We start from the raw sequence: 19,652 nt of genomic DNA, 5'->3' as shown, positions 1-19,652 counted from the left end.
AGCCCCAAAATGAATTTCGAATATTGATGAGATTATCTTTAGTTAATTGAATTATACGATTAATTTGAATATAGTTTTAATGTTGTGGAGATATAACACAATCTGATTGTTCTCTCAAAATCGGTATTAATCGCAACATATAGCGTACAAGTACAAGACATCGCTTTCATTTCCGAATATTTTATTGCACAAACTGTTCAAGAATAATGTGACAATTTGTTAATTCTTCGTATTGTAATGTTGTTTGTGTATATCATTTGTGATATACATACAGTACTGTATCAATATCTTCATTGGAATGTTTATAAATAAGGGTAGTATAACGAATAAAACTGTCTGCCATCTTCATCACCAAAATAAATAATAAACCAATATGGCTTTACAACGTACTAAATGAAAAGGAACTTGGTACAAGTAAGAATATCAGTCGGAATCTCTTATATTTAGTTAACACATATAGTAAGCAAACTTGGTCATAACGAAATTTTAAAAATAGATAAATATAGTGAAAATATATAAACATACAAAAATGTGTACGAAAAGGCACCTGTCTTTGATATATATCTGCATAAAAAAAACCCAAATGGATCCTAAATTTCACTATGTTATGTGGAGTTTATATTTGTAATATGAATTAAGCTTAAAGATGTACTGTCATTAAACTTAAAATAATTCCATGTTTTATAGTGCATAAGTCTTTAATGAAAGAATTTGTTAAAATACATCTCGATTTTGGTCACTGAGGCAGATCGACTTCCGGTTCCAGACCGTAGAAGCTCTAATAAATACCAAACAAAAACTTATCGTCATCAACATCACTTTTTTCTTTACACTACATTGTTATCAATTAAACCAAAAATGCACTCGTTCTACACAGTAAATATCTCACAACTCTCATACTGTCACGCCAATTTATCGCCCTGCACCCATCCGTGTGTGCCTCCGTGTACGCTAAAGAAATTTATAATCCTACACGTATTTCTCCTGTTGTTTGATGTACTAAACAGCAATCGCATGTCTGGAGATTTTCTCGTCATTAGGTTATTTTCACAAAAGTATCGATAAATACTACGAACATAAATATCTACTTTCGGTAGGATTTCTGTAAACGTCCCTATAAGACCGTAAGTTTCCGTCATTCAATACCACAGTATTACGCAGTCGTCACGCCTGAATTATCATACCTAATATGAATTTTTTTAGCTAACGCATAATGTCATTATCACAGATGGAATATTTCACGCAAAGACACGACTTCCAAAGTGACGACACCCATCCCCTTCCTATGACCGGATGTCGCCATCCAACAGTCATTTACAAGTGGTAGAACGTCTCACTCCTTGTGGTAAACAGACACTGGGTTATGTTTTGATTCATATGAATGTCATTTCGATCTCATTCGCATGTGCATGTTTTACTCACACGTGCACATTTCAGACGCACAGAACTCCGAGTTACAGTTTGACGCACACCACGCGTCCATGGCGGCGTCAGTCCAGCCAGGGATTCCCCTACATTGACTGGTCATCCCTCGGAAGTTACGGCTCATTTGGTGAAGAATATTGACGGGGCACGTGCAGCCACACACGGCTGCTGGACAGAGACCTGACGGACACATGGACTGACACCATTTTCCTATTTGCGGAAGTTTGTCCCAGGATGGGAGTGCCGAACACGTGGGTTTGGTGTAGCCATCTTGGCAGGTCTCAAAGTTGGCATTGTCGTTTCCGTCCGGAATGCTGTTGGCATAAGATAGTATGGTTGCGGTGAGTGCCCGGGGGTCTGTAGGTAGCTTCACAGAGTTGGACTGAGGCTGAGAGTAGCGTATCTGGGGTCGGGGTTTAGGGGTAGTTGGTGGTGCAGGCTGGGAGCGGATGGATTTCATTGCCATATTCATGTAGCCCATGTCGCCATCAAACATATTTCTGAACATGTTTTGCATACTATTTTGCATACTGTTACCATACATTCCGAATCCTGCAGGGAAGATTTCGTGAGATATTTGTGTGAACATGTTCTGGGTTGGCACTGGTGCTGGGGCTTGAACTGGTTCTGCCGGTCGCGAGGGGGCACTGTAAAGAGCGGCCGAGTTCTTGCTGGATGACTTGATCTCGTATGACACAGCGCTGGACGCTTCTGGTTTAATGGCCTTGAACCTGACCACAGCCCCGCCACCAGGGGACCGGGTAAGCGGAAGAGGGGATGAACTGTAAGGACTTATAGATACATCTGCACAGTTGATGAAATGTTCCTGAGGTCCACATCCAAAACATTCTCCTCCCTTTCCATCAGGACCACGATTTTGAGCTACAAAAGATAATGAAATAGACATTATCAGTAAGTTTTATCAAGGGTTATTCAATTAATTTTGTTAAACTGACGCCAACCGATGCTTAATCCAAATAAGCTCCTAAATAAACTCTCCTTAGTCATCATAACATATCTTTTACAGAGTCAATCATTTTCGGTATCTTTTTGACCGAACCAATATGAGCGTATACCATATGTCTTAGCTTGAATTGCCATTATCTGAGGGAGTCGATCAATGGAAGCATGTTAATCTAGTAACTATTTACCTGCACGCCATTTCCACTGGAGGACACAGTTAGAACAACTGACGCCCGGGGGTAGTTCCAGCAGCAGATCGATGAAGACATTAGAGTCGGGAGCATCTATATGGTACTTGGTGCCCAGCCCAACAATCCTCAGAAGGTACTGGTCGAAGCATGCTTGTGTCACCCGCATCTGACCATTGTTGTTTGGACATAATCGAAACTCGAAATAGCCTTTATGGTTACTGGTCAGTTGGACTGTGATGTTGATGGTCTGACCGGAAGCGTACTGTCTCGTGATCACACCAGTAGAGTACTTCCCGCCAGCCTCGTTATCGCGAGGCCCCTGCCATGGATCGCCGCACGGCCCACATCGTCCTCCTTGGCGCATCATGTTCTGGGGAAAATGTAATTGAATATATATAAATTTAAAATTATAATAATAATTGACTTTATTTTTATTCGATTGCACATTGAGCCAAAGACTCTTCTTACATGTGGTCGAACATGCAGATCGTCATACCAATGTGTTTACATTGCATCGCTTTCTAGAAACGACCCCATTCTAAGTAACGCTTTAAACCTTTATCGACCATATATGTTAGCAGTGTTTACAAAGTAACGCCGCAGACCTGTTACCAACGTTACAACCCTCCTAACAATGGCATACAAATGACAGAATTATAAAGCTCTATGCAAAGTCACCGACATCTAAGCAATACAACACATCTTATAATAATGTATTAGTAATAAGACGTGAGCAACATCAGAAATATCTAGGCAAACTCTAATTTCCATCAACGTTTCAATTGTTCTTGCAGCATCACACATGTACATCACCAACTCTTAGAAGCCCTTCAAACTTCTTATCAACACTGCAAACCTCTTTTCAACGTCGTAGATTACTTAGTACATAATGCAACAACACATATGCCTTGGGGAAAGTAACAAAGCTCCCAGTACAGCCAAAAACCACAAGTTACATCAGCTCTAATAACCATCATCAAATGCCACAAACCTACGTCCAATAGTTTCCACTCTCGTATCACTTTTATGAAACTAAGCGATGTAAATAACTATTTGCAATATCAGCAAGACAGATACATATGTAAACCATATATAGTGTAATAATCTAAGTTGAAAGCACCTCCAGACGTCAAAAAAATATTTAACATTTTCTCATTTCTCAAGGACAATTGTGTTTATTTATTGAAAATAGGGTCAAATTGCCGTCCTTCATATTTGTTTAAAGCTAAAACCGTTTTATTAATAAATGAAATTTGAAAGCTAAATTTTTGATTACATATTCATTACAAATTAGGCAAAAAGGTTAACTGATTTATGATCTCGCTTTTATTTGGTTTATCATTTTCGGGTTTTGTTCTAATTTGTTTTTGACGCGTGTGTGGGGTCTCTCTGACACAATAAATCTTAATGCAATAACTCATTTTACCCTAATTTACAGGAGACAGAACAATTAGGGCATTCCTTATTAATTGGATTTTAGGTGGTCACTGCCCTATACGACAACATAAACCATTGTTGGTCACCTGTATGATGTAGTAAGATAGAGAACTACTGGCTCTGTGATCTCTGGATCAAAAGTCCAACATTACTCACACACCGACTGTCCATTATGCCACCACAGTAAGTGTTTTTACCCATATCCTATTTGTCACCCCGTGTTATAATACCAGAGGAATATGACGTCGTTCTCGTGCCAGTATTTATCATAACTCTGTGTATAAGCTATATATAATCACGTTACTTGGTGTATATATACCGGTAAAATATAATTATACACAATATGGAAGCATGTCGGCTATTTCCTTTTCGTTGGTCATCATTCTGTCCAGGTAAGAACATACAGGAGTCATTACCTTGTTAGTAGGACTCATCAATCACAGGTGTAAAACACAGGTAGACTGACGCGGGAAGGTGTCTAAAGTTTTACCTATATACACCTATATAACTACAGAGGTGTCAGGGGAACCGGTGGACGTAATAGACTTGGAGCACATGTAACGCCATTCGGACTATTGTAACGTAACCAACAGGACCCTATATAACTCCATAACATCTCACAGGTAGTGGTGTTGGGCAATAAATGACAAAGATTTTCAGATTAAAGTCACGCGAACTAAAGTCACGCGAACTATTTTTAAGTGTAGAAATGACACAGAAAATTTGATTGTGTTGTCGGAACGCTATAAGTACTATCTCTTCTGTGTCGAGACAGCATATTAAACATTTGTTTTAGTTGTTCCCATGTTTTTTTCTGTGAAAGCGATGAAGAAATACCGACATTTTAGTGTTACCCCCAATCACACATCAAAATATACCCGGCAGTTAACTTTATTGGTCAAATCCTCTTCACAAAAGCAAAAACAATCGTTTGTTCCCGAACTGTTGAGCATTGAAAAAAGTTTAACGAAACAACAAGAGTGCCAATGGAGAGAAAGTGAGAAGAAAACTGAGAAGGGTAGAGACTGAAACAGATGTATTTGTCCGTTAGCAAAGCAGTTCATATTGCCAGTGCAAAACAGTAGGGGACACGGTCACACAGGTCATATTCTGTCATGGTGGATTGTGTTCCCAGAAATCGCGAGGACTTTTCGGAAACTGTCAACTCGATAACCAGTTAAACTGTAGAACATATATTTGTTATGGTTTGTTCTACCGTGACAAATTTATAATTGAAAACCATATAATATTATTGTCTAAACTGTATTTGATAATCGTCATTCATCATCATGATAAGGGACAGCAAATCGAACAAACCATTTCGCTGTATGCAAGTGCAAATGAAGACAAGGCTTCAAACCTGACAATCGCCATTTATCATTGTTATATGACATAGAACTTACCATTTTGATGTATGCAAATGCAGAAGAGAACAAAGCATTACACCTTTACTCAATAATTCGTGTGGGCAAGACCAGATCACTATGGACATGTCACGTGGACATTATACCATGTATACGGTTCCGTAATAAATCAAACAATAAACAAATCAAATATGTGTTATTCGCGCGGGTGAAGAACAAGACCAGTGTATAACAGCATTCGAGTGAGCCAAATGACACGAATTATCAGTAAACATGCACTAGATATTACATAAAGTGACCAGGTAATTATATAGACATTTACACAACCGTGTACGTCATTTCTCCATGATAGCCACTTTTACTGTACATCAAACACCAAAAATATGTCATCTAGTACAAAATAGCCCGCCATCAAAATAGCCCGCCATCAAAATCACGACATCAAAATACCCCACCATCAAAATAGCCCGCCATCAATATCACGACATCGGCAATATGCTTAAAGTTTAAAAATAGCTTCAGTAAGATTCAGGATGTTGCACAAAAGTACTTATTTTACGTGTAATGCGAAAATATGCCATCAGCATTTTCAAAATCAAGATTTTAATTAATGCCGTTGTCTCCACCAGTTAGAACTACTCTTCCCTTGGCTGTAAAGAGTGTAAATAAATGATGTGTCTTTATGTCATATGTCTGACTTAAAAACGTTTATGTTAATTGTATAATCATAAGTTTTCACTAAGTGGGTCTTATTCGCTAAAAGCAACGTCTCTTAATATAATAGACATAAATCATAAAATTAATCTTCAAAAGTACATATCTGGGAAGTAAACATTAGTAAAATCAAACAATATGTCATTAATGACCTAATCTACTAAACATACATCTATATAAATACAATACAATTTTAGTATAACAATTATGCACTATCATATGATATAATTGATTGATTGATTTTAAATATCATTTTATGTTAGAACAACATATCAATAAAAATGATTTATTTCTGAATGTACATATATGTATCTAAATATATTGGAAGACTTTCAGAACATAATACAGAAAACTTGCAACATGTGTAGCACTTTCGGATTAAATGCAGCAACTGTGGGAATGTGAAAGGAAATGGTTTTTTACTCTCCTTCTTTTCTCTGTTTAAATATGTACTTTTGCATGATTCTATTTATTTATCTATTTTTCTCATAGAATGTCATATGTAATTGTCATTTTAAATGCATACAGATTTTGTACAATTGATATGCCTTTTTGTAATACTTTTGTATTGTATTGAGTTTATGTGACGACTAAAGAGAATAAAAAATAAATTAAGAAAAAGTAAACAAACAGCTGAAACATTAATTGCAATAATCAAACAGTATCAAAAAGATGACGCAGTTTGCTTATCTTAGAGAAATTCCCTAACTTTAAAATCATCCATAAGAAGCCTTAAATTATGTAAAGAAAGTTTCGTGAGTTTAATTATCAACTTCTGGAATGATCGTATGTGGATAATCTAGAGTTATTATGAATATCCGTGACACTTGGGCCTGCTACATCAGGCATCAAGGTCTTAGGTACATTGTACATTAGCAGAAAGGCTCGGAAGGTTGTTTTCACCGATTTGAAATAGAAGAAAACACAGAGTAATGCAACGATTATTTGGGGTTAGAAAAAATATTAAAAAGTGTATTTAAAAAGTGCTAACAAAATTAGTGCAGATTCATAACGTAAACGATTTAGAATTGTTTTAATAATTTTGTATTAAGGTTGTCATTCTCCATGTATGGTGTTTGATATGTGCGGGTGATAATTATTGTGTATAGGTCGCCCTTTGTTGATATTTATATAGGTAGCTGACAAGGTGTATGTGTGTTAATTAAAGTGATGACATTAATGAGGCAATACACAAAAGAATGTTTAACATATTAATTGTGATTGGTAACCCGTCTATTGGGTTATACATGTGATTGATTTATAACTGTAGTTGATGTCGACTATGCAGTGAATTCATTCTACTACAGCTGAGGACCCTGTCACCTGTACATACATATACATATACCTGTACTCCTAATTAAACCCCTGTAAGGTGATAGAAAACATTTGTTTACCTTTCTGCAACTATTTTTGTTTTGTCAAATCTTAAAGTGAATATTCGAGCATGAGAATAGCTGATAGCTTGTCTCTTTATGATGGTTTACATGTGTGTCTGATGTCATTTTCTATAGTGACATATAGATATGATACACATGCAAACAAAACATTTTTGATCGATTATTTAACCCCAACATATGTTTGCTTATAGCTTAAAATATCCTCGTGCATGTTTTAAGCGATATACTGAATATCATATTTACATTTAATATGGTTTGAAATGAAAAGCAAAATGTCATTCTGAAATTCTGTGTTCTTTGAAGCAGAGTTTGCTAATCACGGGAAATACCATAGAACAAACGGAAGATCCGTCCTAGACTGCCGTCTGCTTGACAGCTAAACTATTTTGCGGCAGGAACAGCCATAAAAGTACTATAACGAAAGATTATATAATTTTACATTTTGTATTTATTGCTTCTCATATCCTGTTTTCATTAATAAACTCACACCTTATGAAATAATGTTGCGTTTGTATGTTTTAAACTATTGTTAATACTCAATGCAAATTTCCAGGCTCATATAAGTGACGCTCGTTTCCAAAATTCAAAGGAAAAGTTTTGAAATATTGCCATTGTACATTTCATAAAAGGTAAATTTTCCCCTTAAACAATCTGTCATGGTGTCTGTACACAATATTTTAGAGCGAGGCAAAATTTAATTAAACAAAAGCATGTCCTCCCAGATTGATATTAATTTATTACCCACTGACCATTTGTGACCAATAACATTAATTGATTTTGAAAGGTATGACCTTTTTCGATATATCACTGGAGAATTATTTAAGTTCGTATGACATATTAATACAGCTTAAATTTAATGTGTCATGATAATATGGGCGTATTATTATTAAAAACATGTCAGTTATGTAATGTAGTGCCTCCTACGTTACAATGACCAATAGAAAGGTGCTCACAATGTTTTTTACAGATTGATCAGTCTCGACTGGTCACTGACATTACGTGAGTGTCGGGTGTTCCGTTAACACGATATATTATTTTATGGATATATTAGTTTGATATTTTGAAAGCAAAACATTTTTTCATGGAGACACGCCTTTCAAAGCAAAGATGGATTTCCTAGTTATTAATCATTAGATTGTCATACCTTACTATTTTGTAAATTCACAATGAATAACCAGTTGAAGTTGCGTTTAAAAAAGACAGGAAACTTTCTGGTTGGCCAGAATATTCTAAAATATTTGTTTTTAATTACTTTTATTTATTAATGAATTAACATTAAAAAAAGTGTTAAGCAAATAAAGATTTATTTCCAAAGTAAAAAATCGATATATATGAATAAAATCTATGTGAACTGGTAAACGCAACGTATTCCAAAATAACTTCTTTTTTTGAAGCGGGGGATACTATTTTAGTTGTCATAAAAAGGTAATTTTAACCTGCCATAGTAAAAGTCTAAAACAATTAAAGTATGGAAAATAACTTTTTGACAAAAATATACAGCGTATCATATTATCATTTATGTAAATACATTAAAAATTCAGCATAATGTATTTTATCTACAACGCTTTTATTTTGGCGATGTCTCGGGGCACAAAATGTCCTATGAGGAAGTGGTCCCTTATTGAAAACAAATGACTAGAGCATGATTATGTATATTTTTTTTGTCAAATATTGCCCCGATAAATTTGCATGACTCCACAAGCTAATGAATTTATTTGAATATGATCTTAATAATAGTTTATCATTGTATTACCGGTAAATTATGAGGGAAAATAGAAAAGAAATCCGGGGAGGTAATTTATAATAATAACATCAATAAGTGATTCTGGATATTGACTTTTTTATTAACCGACTGGTATAAATTATTGACCTGATTACTCTATAATCAATCCGAGACAAAGACAGACTAATTCCTAATGACGTGGCCATGTCACCGTGACCAGACCCGTGACGGAGCGATGAGTACCCTATAGCTACTCAATCAATCGTCTGATCTGTGACGTGAAACATCGTAACGATGCCAACAGTTATTAAGTTTTTATCATCACACAAAATAATCCCGAAATGACTAATGCCAGCTCAATGTGTCGTCACACGATTGTTCTTAAAAAAAACAATGCTTTGTGAGACTCTATTGTTCTGTCTATCGGAATGCGATTAATTATTACATAAAATCACTTCCAATTATGCATTGATGTATTTGATTAAACGACACATTAATTAATTATAAATTATCACTGAATCTATTTAATAACTGTGCATCAAACGAGACAATTTCGTGATAGCTTTGTTACAGTTAGTAATAAGGTTTTATCTCATTAATGCGTTGATATATCAATTATTTTATGATAAATTATATATTTGATTTAGTTTCCTCAAGTCAATATTTACTGAACAATACAAGGCGTTCAGTATTTCATACGTTTTCTTTTCCATGACAATGGATATGTGTTTTCTTTACGTCATGATATATCATTAATAAAGCGATATATGAATATATCTGATATATACCGGTAGATACAAAAGTCTTACAACATTCTTCCATATCAAATGAATGATTTTGCATCAATTTATGAAAACTTTATAAATATTATAGAAAACCTGATGTACCAGCCCCATTATATCTTTACCTAGTTATAATGCATCATCTAAGTATTTATTCTTTTTTGTAACATCCCTACTCTCTCACCTTTAAATATACAGGAATGTTCTTATTATCATGATTACACAAAAGCTACTAACTGATGACTGTAAAAAATTACCAAAAGTTCATAAAAAGTACTGGACCGAATAATGGCCGACATTTCTTTGGAATCTGTCTATTTCCTTATGCGACACGACGTGGTATGACCCACGCTCGTAAGAATGACTTGTGGTTTACAGTGCACACTGCGTCATGCCGTCGTCCAAACATCAGTTCCATGGGTACAGTATAAAAACCTGACCATTTATTGACGTAATGGTAGTATGTCTGTACTGGACCAGATCGGGGAGCGAGGGAAAAACCAGCAATTACGAGGTCATGTCAGTCGAAATGTGTGGCATTGTCCTGAAAGTGTCCGTGGTTTTGTGTCTTCTACGTATAAATAGGAACATGATGGGAATTGGTGTTTTTGTAACTATTTCTGCAGTAAAGATATTTCCCTCCTTTTATTATATGGGCATTTCTTCGACACTCTACTTGATACCGATTTGACACTCGGCATATGAAAAACGGTTCGTTGTTTGTCTTCGGTCAAAGATAAATCAGAGGCAGCTTAATGAAGCGTTGCCATGGATACACCCAAATAAAAGGTAAAAGTTTGGAGGTATCACAGAAAAATAATAAGGCGAAGACAAAGCGAAGAAAAACGTAGAAATAAAAGAGCATGTGCTGTAAAAAATGTAGATGATGACTTATTTAAAGGCCCCAAAGTGCAGAGGAAGAAATGCTTTATACTTCTTTTTTATTATTTCGGACATCGAATAAATCAACACTCGATGATATCCATGAGGAACTTCTTTTCGCATAAGGATAATTCAGCAATTAGAAAAGAAAAGCTGGTCATTATGCTGAAACAGGATCCATTTCCAGTTTAGAAGCTTATGTTAAAAGCTATACAATAAACACAAGGTATCAAACACCTTGCTATTTTACTATACTGTCTGTTTTGTCCTTGTAACTATCATAAAATTATTTCGAGACGACTAAAGCCTAACCACAATTATCTAACATAATATTAAGATCAGGAGTGCCCAGGTGTAATAGGCACAACACAGCCAGTATGAAAATGTTGATGTTCAACTTTTTTTAAAATCTGCTATTGTAGCAAAAAATTAATGAGAAAACATATTCTGTTTCATTCAATTCTGTACTTTGTAAATTTATCAACAAAGGATTTTATCCCGCTGATTTATTTTTATTGAATAAACGCCTGTAACGTAATACAGTATATGGGAATGAGATAGGTTAATGTTCCATTCCTAACAGATAACATACCAAACATGGGACGTCACTTCACGCAACAAGCACTAATAGTCGTTCCTCGGGACATTAGTTATAGCTAACCACCGTTTGTAGAGCGAAGACAGGAAACAGAGCGAACGTAAACACTCTCAGTCGTGTGTAGCGACTTCGCCGACATCGACTAGGGGAGATAAACGATAAACGATAAAAACATTATGTAATTTCCTTCAATTACATGTATTTCTTTTTTAACATTACTTAAACGCCATATAAACTATTCTTTTGTGTTTTTGAAAACATATGTAAATCGTTTCCTGTATAATTTTCCAGGAAATATTAAATTACGTTGCACAATGTAATTCTCAGCGGTTTTCTAGCAACATGGATTTCAGCTACGTACATCGATAACATTCTGATTAAAACATCTGATCATTACTTGTCTGATACCTTCATTGCCTGAGGCGTACATGTAGGTGTTTGTAAGCGAAGCTATGAACAGATTATTTTTATCAAATTGCCGCAAAATCTGCATTAACTCGTTGTGTTTCATTATTGTTACATCGTCATACATCAGATTTAAAAAAAATAGAATTATGCTAAAATATTATTTTTTCTAATTTCAAGAGGAACAACAAAGCATCCCTTAACACTGACTTTTAGTTACGACCAACTGTAGCTACTGTTGCAACGGAAAAGATATCCCCTTCTGACTGACTTTTCAAATCAGTCAGAAGGTGATATCTGTAGCTACGACCAACACTATCTCTTTTATCGTCTGACAATAATTAGTGTTTTAAGTGGATAGAATTTTTTTTGCATAAAATGTCTATTTCAATAAAAAGAACTAGGTTTTTTTTCTTTCCTCGTTTTTGCATTCATTAAGAGAACATTTTGCCATTTTAAAGTGTTGTGACATCAACATTATTTTTACTTGCCTCTTTCGATTTGTACCATTTTGCATTTCCCCCACTATCACCTATTTCCTTTTTATCTTAATTATTATTTCTCACTATTAGTAAGACTTTCTTTCAAGACTGATTTTCAGTGACGATCAATTATTGCTTGACAAATCCTCATTTTACTTGCAATTTTATGTAACGTTTACCAGAAACAGAGAAAACACGTAAATATAAAATTGTTTATTGTTTAATTGCCATTAAGGTTAAAACCACGTGTCTAAAACTGGAAAAGTAATAATGTATGTTAATGTACAGTAATTAAACTTTTAATGAAGTGTCAGACTAGCCGCGCTGTACCACGATATATAGCACTAGAGTGACGGCCAACGACATAAAAACGACGTCATTTCACCCTGTACTATTACATTGTATAGGTTTCTCGCCTATTTGGAACATTTATTCTGCACGTTTGCAACCAATAGACGCCAAACTGGGCCAAAAGAACGTCTAAAATGACCAAACTGTCAGGATAGATGTAAAATGCGGTGAAGTTAAGTATCCTCATCCTGTATATGAAGTATCATCATGTTATCGCCCTGTAATAATGTCATAGTTAGCATTCATTCTATTGCATCCAGAATAAGACAATAATATGAGCGAGATTACGAGAAAAATGAGATTATAATGATAATCTTATGAAACAAGTATGCAAATTGAAAATGAACTTTTAGGATTGTCAAAATAAATGTAGACCGCAGAGAAATTTAGTATCTTCAAGCAGGCACATCATTACTTAGTATTAATGACATGCTTAGCATTCATTCTTTTGCACTTGAATATAGCAAATGATAAGATAATGATAAAAAGGGGAAACGAGAAAAGTTAATTATATGTTAACGAAACAATAATGCAATTCTGTACAGCACATTAATTAGATACAGTTTTCCGATACCAGAAAAGTACAAGAAGAAAATAAAACGCAGAACCATTTACATGTACTCCAGAAGAATGAGCGTTATCTGATCTAGGTTAATTATAGAAACATAGTAGTAAGAGTTTAAGGATGACACCGTACTTTTTGTAGAACCGAAGTTAGGATTTTACAGTTTATAAAGACAGTGATATTGAATGTTACTGTTGGTGTAAACAACATAAATGAAATCAAAGCCACGTTAACGACTGATTTATTTTACAACAAAATTTGTACCAACTTCCCTATCAAATAAGTAATGTCTTCGTTTATTTAACAATCACAATGCGACATTTAAAATGTTATAGCTGTTTCTTAGGCAACAAAGTCTTTCAACAGACGTTGGGGAAATATTTTTGTCCTTAGACAATATTTCCTTTTCATTAATCTTTATCATTTTGACCTTAATCAGTCACTAACAAACAGCCATTAGTGCCATGTACTGTTATACCAACAGGACTAGAGCCCAACATCAATACAAATGTATCCTTACATTGGACACCGTATTATGTGTATTACACATTATTTCCGTGTAATAAGTAATCCATATTTACATATTACAGAGTTATCTGTCCTTTTGGGTAGGTATTGATTGTGACGTCATGTGTTTGCTAGGGTAACGTCACACATTTCAGAGAAACCAACGTGATTTTCGCTCACAACATCATGCATTACAGTGGATAACTATCCACAAGGGAGATAACTCTAAAATACGCAAAAACGGAATACATGTTCAATATGTCTCGTCTTCATTATTTCTAACAGATTCGCGAAGATACATATTATCGATTAAGGCCTCTCACTGACTACCATACACGTACAAACAAAACATGTAAAAATATTTGTACAAGTATATGTACAAGCATTTGTACAAGTATTTGTACGAGTATTTATACAAGTATTCATACAAGTATTAATACAAGTACATGTATTTGTACAAGTATTTACACGTATACAAGTATTTATACAAACATTTATACACGTATTCATGCAAGTATTTATACAAGTATTCATACAAGTATTTATACAGTATCTATACACGTATTCATACAAGTATTTATACAAGTATTCGCGGAACATTTCACGTCGCGTTAGAAACTACCTCGTGAAATAGCGCGAAAATATAATGGTTTGCAGTAAACAAATACCAATGTCAAAGAGCACTGTCATTTTAACGAATCAGTCGCATTTATAACTGTAGAAATTACAACTTACAACAACAATGAAAAAAAATATTTGAATTAGGAAAAAATACAATGCTCGACGTGTTCTACGGTATTTTTATACCAGATAAAAGCAGAAAGTGATGAGCGAATGTGCCGGTGACAAATGTTCCTTGTCTTATTGTTTTACGGATTATAAATAAGCCTAATTAAGGCATCACAGAAACACAGAACCTGTCAACTTTTAAAGTGTTAACACGTTAAAGATGGTGGATAATAACATTGTCTTTTACACTTGTTTGTACAGCTTAATTTTAAAAGAAAATATCAATCGTATCATTAGTGTGATACATTATACTAATGTTACAACTCTAGAACTAGAGAAGGTACTTATAACGGCTTAAAGATGTCGAAATGATACTAAATGGGAAATTTATTTTTTTTATCATCCGCGCAAATGTTTGGTACCTTATTATGCGTTCAGGCCCCGGTTTTTCGAAACAAATTAAATAACAAAGTAAATAAAAAAAAACTGAAGTCTAAAGTTTTCGTATACGTTATAAAGAAGAGGAAGTTTTGACTTAGGTCTACTACACTTTTGTTTCGGGACACCGGAGTCAGATTAACACAAAGTTCTTCTAGTAAAATCTTTTCATTGAAATCGAACATACTATTTACTGCACAAGCCACATCTATTCCTATCACTTTTTTATCAATTGTATCACTATAGGGTTTTACAACACGATTAATAAAACTTTCTAGTAACCCTTTTATGTTAAAATTTGAAAGCCGTCCATGTTGTTCAAATGAAGGAATGTTTCTTTATGGTTTACGTCCTATTCGAATGCACCCATTTGTGGTAAAACGTAACAAAAAGGACATCTCACCTGAAAGTTAAGAAACACATACTATGTCTTTCTATACAACAGAAAACACTTATTTCGAAAAAAAACTTTAAATACAATAATGAAATAACTATAGAGTCTTTCACCATTACCAACCCATACAATAGAAATTATTAATTTTGAAAGACCTTAGATTCAAAAATGAAATGGCTATAGTATTTTCCAATCTGACCAACCTGTTGGTATAGCCTCCCTCTAAACCATTTGATCCTCCGACCCCACACTTACCGGGAATCCTCCACAGTTGAGTTCGTTGTCATTGTAATTTTTTGGAGTTGGGAAGCCATATCTCCAAGCTGACGATCTCATCGGTGGTTCTATGAGTCTACCATGGCCGTGACCAGTGGGTAACCAACAGTACAGAACCAACACCATAAAACACCATAATCTCTCCATGTCGGGAATAGCGGACTACTTAAAATCAAATGTAAAATTCCAAAATAATTTTGTTTTAAGAAATTCCAGAAAGTCCCGATTTGACGAGTTGTCGTTATCTTAGTCAGTGCGTTGAGTGGATGTGTTCCCGCAAGCTTCCAGGCGTACAACTGTCACAGAGCACAGCGCCGTTATATATAAGTGATGTTCCGCGATGTCGTAAAAAGTCGCAGGAGGTCAACTAGGGTCTCTTACATACAGAGTTACAAGGTCAGAGGTATAATGATTTTAATTACTAGTTAACCTTAATTATTTAATAGCTATATGTAGCGATTTAATAAATCATGAACCACATTAGGTTAATGTATTTGTATTTATATGCATTGTTTATAACACCGTGCATGATAAATACTGCCTTTAATGAAATGTACACGGAGACAGTTCCTTTATGCTTTCATCTGGTGCCTAATTTTTCATATCGTTTAAAAAAGTGTTGAAAACAACCAGCAGTATACTTCACCTAGTTATTTGTTTTTCTTATTTGCATTTATCAATGAATGACACTAATGGAATATGCCAGGTGACATTCACGTTATTAGATAATGTTTGAGGGCGAAGTGCACTGTACATGGGGTTAATTGTCAAAAGTTTTTGCATTGATAATATTAATTTTAGACGTTGTAGTCGTGTTGAACAAATCAAACGGAGATCAAACCAAAAGATATGACGTTTAAGGTTTCCTTAACCTTGCATGTTGTGTAATCTTTTTGTTTTTAATTTCATTGACACCTCTAGAAGACATTTATGCCACGACATACCGTGACAAAACAACTTGGATAGTGACGATCTATTTCTCCCGAGAGTCTGATCTTAAAGAAAATATCAACTTCATATCCCTGCAATATTTACCGTAAGTAACAAACACTTATGAATGATTTGAAACGTTGTATTATTCTTTTACAAATGTAATATGAAGGCTAATGAACTAATCTTATCAAAATACATGTACATCCTGTAAAACATTATAAGATAAAACGTATTTAAAACATTTTACATTTGATTATAACTTAGGGTCATTGGGAAGTTTTATATGCTGTGTGGATTAGAAGTAATCGTGACCTTGAAGCTGTGAACTACGTCATCACTCCGAGCGTGTATACTTGTTCCTAGTTGTTGACGTCACACACTTTGATGTTTTAATGGCCGCTCTCCGTCATTAGCTCACGTTCCTGATAGCCTTTATATGTTATGTAACAAATGGCTACCAATGCCAACTCCGATTACAACAATGAAGACGAATTTATACTTTCTGTATGTTTTCATTATCATAAGTATAATAATATTGTTTTTGTAAAACAACGTCAGAAATAAATGCATATCTGGTTGACCTTACTATCAGAGTCGTTCGCAATTCTTTTTTAAAATGCCACAAACGTAGATGTAAGCGATCATAAATTGCTAAATGTTGTTTTGATGTGACCATCGCATGTGTATAAATTTAAAAAAATAGACACATACACACACTTGAAGGCCAATTGCTAAAGCGGGACACATTATTGGTTATTCAACCGAACTTGTAATGGTGTTATGTTCGAAAGTTAGCAATAATGGACATTCACTATCGTTGGTTATATTTACTTATACAATTAGGTATGCTTAGCTATGTTAGACCCGACATTTTTTCTACGGACTATCTAATGTTCTTGGTGTTTGTGAAAAACAATCAGCTATGCCTAATGGTTACTTTGAATATAGAGCAAACAGACAAACGACACGGACTTTGTGTTTATGAAGAAGACAAAGCAGCGTTGTATAAAACAAAGCCTAAGTGCTGACTAATATAATGGTCGTGATCGGCCGTAATGAGACTGGACTTTGATTGGCAGAAAACATAAAAAGTGTCACTTGGCCCGGTCTTTTTCTCTGACCAATCTAATTTTGGACAGGTGTATCATAAAATAGGCCAGGTAAGTTAATTACCTCGGCAGGATAGGTGTGTACGTACAGTGTGTTATCAGGGTCAACGGACTTCCCGCTGTCAGATCCAACACCTATATATAGAGTTTTGGTGATATGATGTTATTTTTTATATAGCAGTTTGGTGATATGATGTTTAATTTCACATTGAAATGATAAAAAATATCATAAAAACAGTCTGAAGGTAGATTTGGAAGATGAGACATTTTACTTTTTCGTACACATCTACATTTTTTTTCATTTATATTTTCTCTTGGCAAATTAATTTCAAACTATGTATGTTTCATATCTCGCATATCATACGTGCAAAAAGAATGGGAAATCATATCAACATAAACAGACAGCTCCGTGATATTGCCCCTATAATATGAATATGTTTACGCTCGTTTCGGTAGATGAGTGTCGTAAGCTACCATATCACACATTTACCTGTACACTATGATGTAACACACAATAAATGATGACATCACAGTGTTGTAGTGTATTATTGTTACATGATGGTCGTAATTGGTGTGAACATGAACACACATATAAACAGTGCTAGGTATGAGTCAGGCTTGTCTTCCTTGTCCTGATTATGTCAGGTTATGTAGAAAAATATCCGATAATGCACAGGTTATTTCACAAGTCAAGACAATACACGTATGGAGGTATTTATGACTTACTGGTCAGCTTTGAAGCATGTTTATGATGGCTTCTCGTGTATTTGCGCTCAATTTTCGTTCCTTTCACCATATTTCTGTATTGTCCTAGATCGGTTGGTTGATGGAAGTATTAATCATTCATTATTGATATCATTATTCTGTATTCATTATATTTAATTGTATATACTGAGCATTTTTATGTATACTTGACTAAAAGTTAGACGAGTCTAATAAGACTTTATCATTATATTATTATGTTTTTGATGAAAACATTCTGAAAATGAGAATAACTTATTCATTATATCTGATTAATTCACTTAAACAACGAAACAATACAAAAATATCAATGAATTAAGTTTGTTGAGATTAAAAATGAAGTGCAAATACGCGGAAACCAATCTATAATGTTTCTAAGTGACACACATTGTGATGCATTTACAGGAAATGGCATACTTATCGTCACAAAACTTGAACGTCTATGGGAAATGGACCTCATCGAAGATGGCATGCTTCAGTTATTGATACAGAGGAAACTGAAAAAGCGACCATTGATTGGGATGAATTAATGATGAACGAATGTAAAAGTAACATTGGAAACGAACCTAAAATAAAAGGAAGTAATATTGTCATACAGTAGTGATGAAAACGTCCAAACCCCGCATACTATTTGATATGGTGATGGACTACACCATTATAATAATATTTGCCGTATAAGAATAACGCTAATGACATAAATACTTAAACCAAAGAATTTAGTATAAACTTGACACCTCCTTCATCATCAATACGAATAATCGCAGGGCAAAGACCGAATTACAGAACTACCGTATAGTAACTTTATTGTTGTTTGTTTGTTTTTGTCCGGGTTTAATACGACATCACGGGTCAGCAACCCCTTATCTTCTGTATTCTCATGATATCGTGTGGGATCGAAAGTACATGGTTGATTGGCTTTTTATACCCATGTAATACCTCCTAGGTACAGAGAAAATAGACCGACCGAGGAGGTAATCAACCCAGGAAGTTGAAAAACTCGCAGATCGATAATCTAGAGACTGCATCATGTTAAAGTTGCGTTGCACAGAAGTGTGCGTGGATAAAAAGAGCTTCTTACTATGCATAAGATGTAATGTTTTCTGATGACCACGTCCCTTGCAAAAGCTTTCTTGTTATTTATTCTCTTTATTCTATTTTACGTTGTGCACCTGTAAATGTTGCAGCCTTGTGTTTTAACGCCATTAGTTTACACCCGTGTTTAAATTTCAGCAATCTGAATCTGTAT

General features: G+C 34.6%; 1 protein-coding gene across 1 annotated transcript; it reads right to left on the bottom strand.

Annotated features, from left to right (window-relative positions):
• Nucleotides 1-160: 160 nt before the first annotated feature.
• Nucleotides 161-15,899, bottom strand: LOC138333406 (uncharacterized). Its single transcript, XM_069281761.1, has 3 exons — nucleotides 15,603-15,899; nucleotides 2,577-2,949; nucleotides 161-2,307 (listed from the first exon to the last, which is right to left on the bottom strand). Exons 1-3 carry the CDS (start codon nucleotides 15,768-15,770, stop codon nucleotides 1,415-1,417), a joined length of 1,434 nt encoding a protein of 477 aa, XP_069137862.1. The 5' UTR covers nucleotides 15,771-15,899; the 3' UTR covers nucleotides 161-1,414.
• Nucleotides 15,900-19,652: the final 3,753 nt, after the last annotated feature.

This window comes from Argopecten irradians, chromosome 10 (assembly GCF_041381155.1).
Source record: "Argopecten irradians isolate NY chromosome 10, Ai_NY, whole genome shotgun sequence".
NCBI lineage: Eukaryota > Metazoa > Mollusca > Bivalvia > Pectinida > Pectinidae > Argopecten > Argopecten irradians.
This window is presented reverse-complemented; position numbering and strand designations above follow the sequence as displayed.

Excerpts from the sequence above, each read along its gene's own strand:
- LOC138333406 (XM_069281761.1), bottom strand. The coding sequence starts at position 15,770 with ATGGAGAGATTATGGTGTTTTATGGTGTTGGTTCTGTACTGTTGGTTA. Across the intron at positions 2,950-15,602 it reads TCAACTGTGGAGGATTCCCG|AACATGATGCGCCAAGGAGG; the intron begins GTAAGTGTGGGG and ends CATTTTCCCCAG. Across the intron at positions 2,308-2,576 it reads CCAGTGGAAATGGCGTGCAG|CTCAAAATCGTGGTCCTGAT; the intron begins GTAAATAGTTAC and ends TATCTTTTGTAG.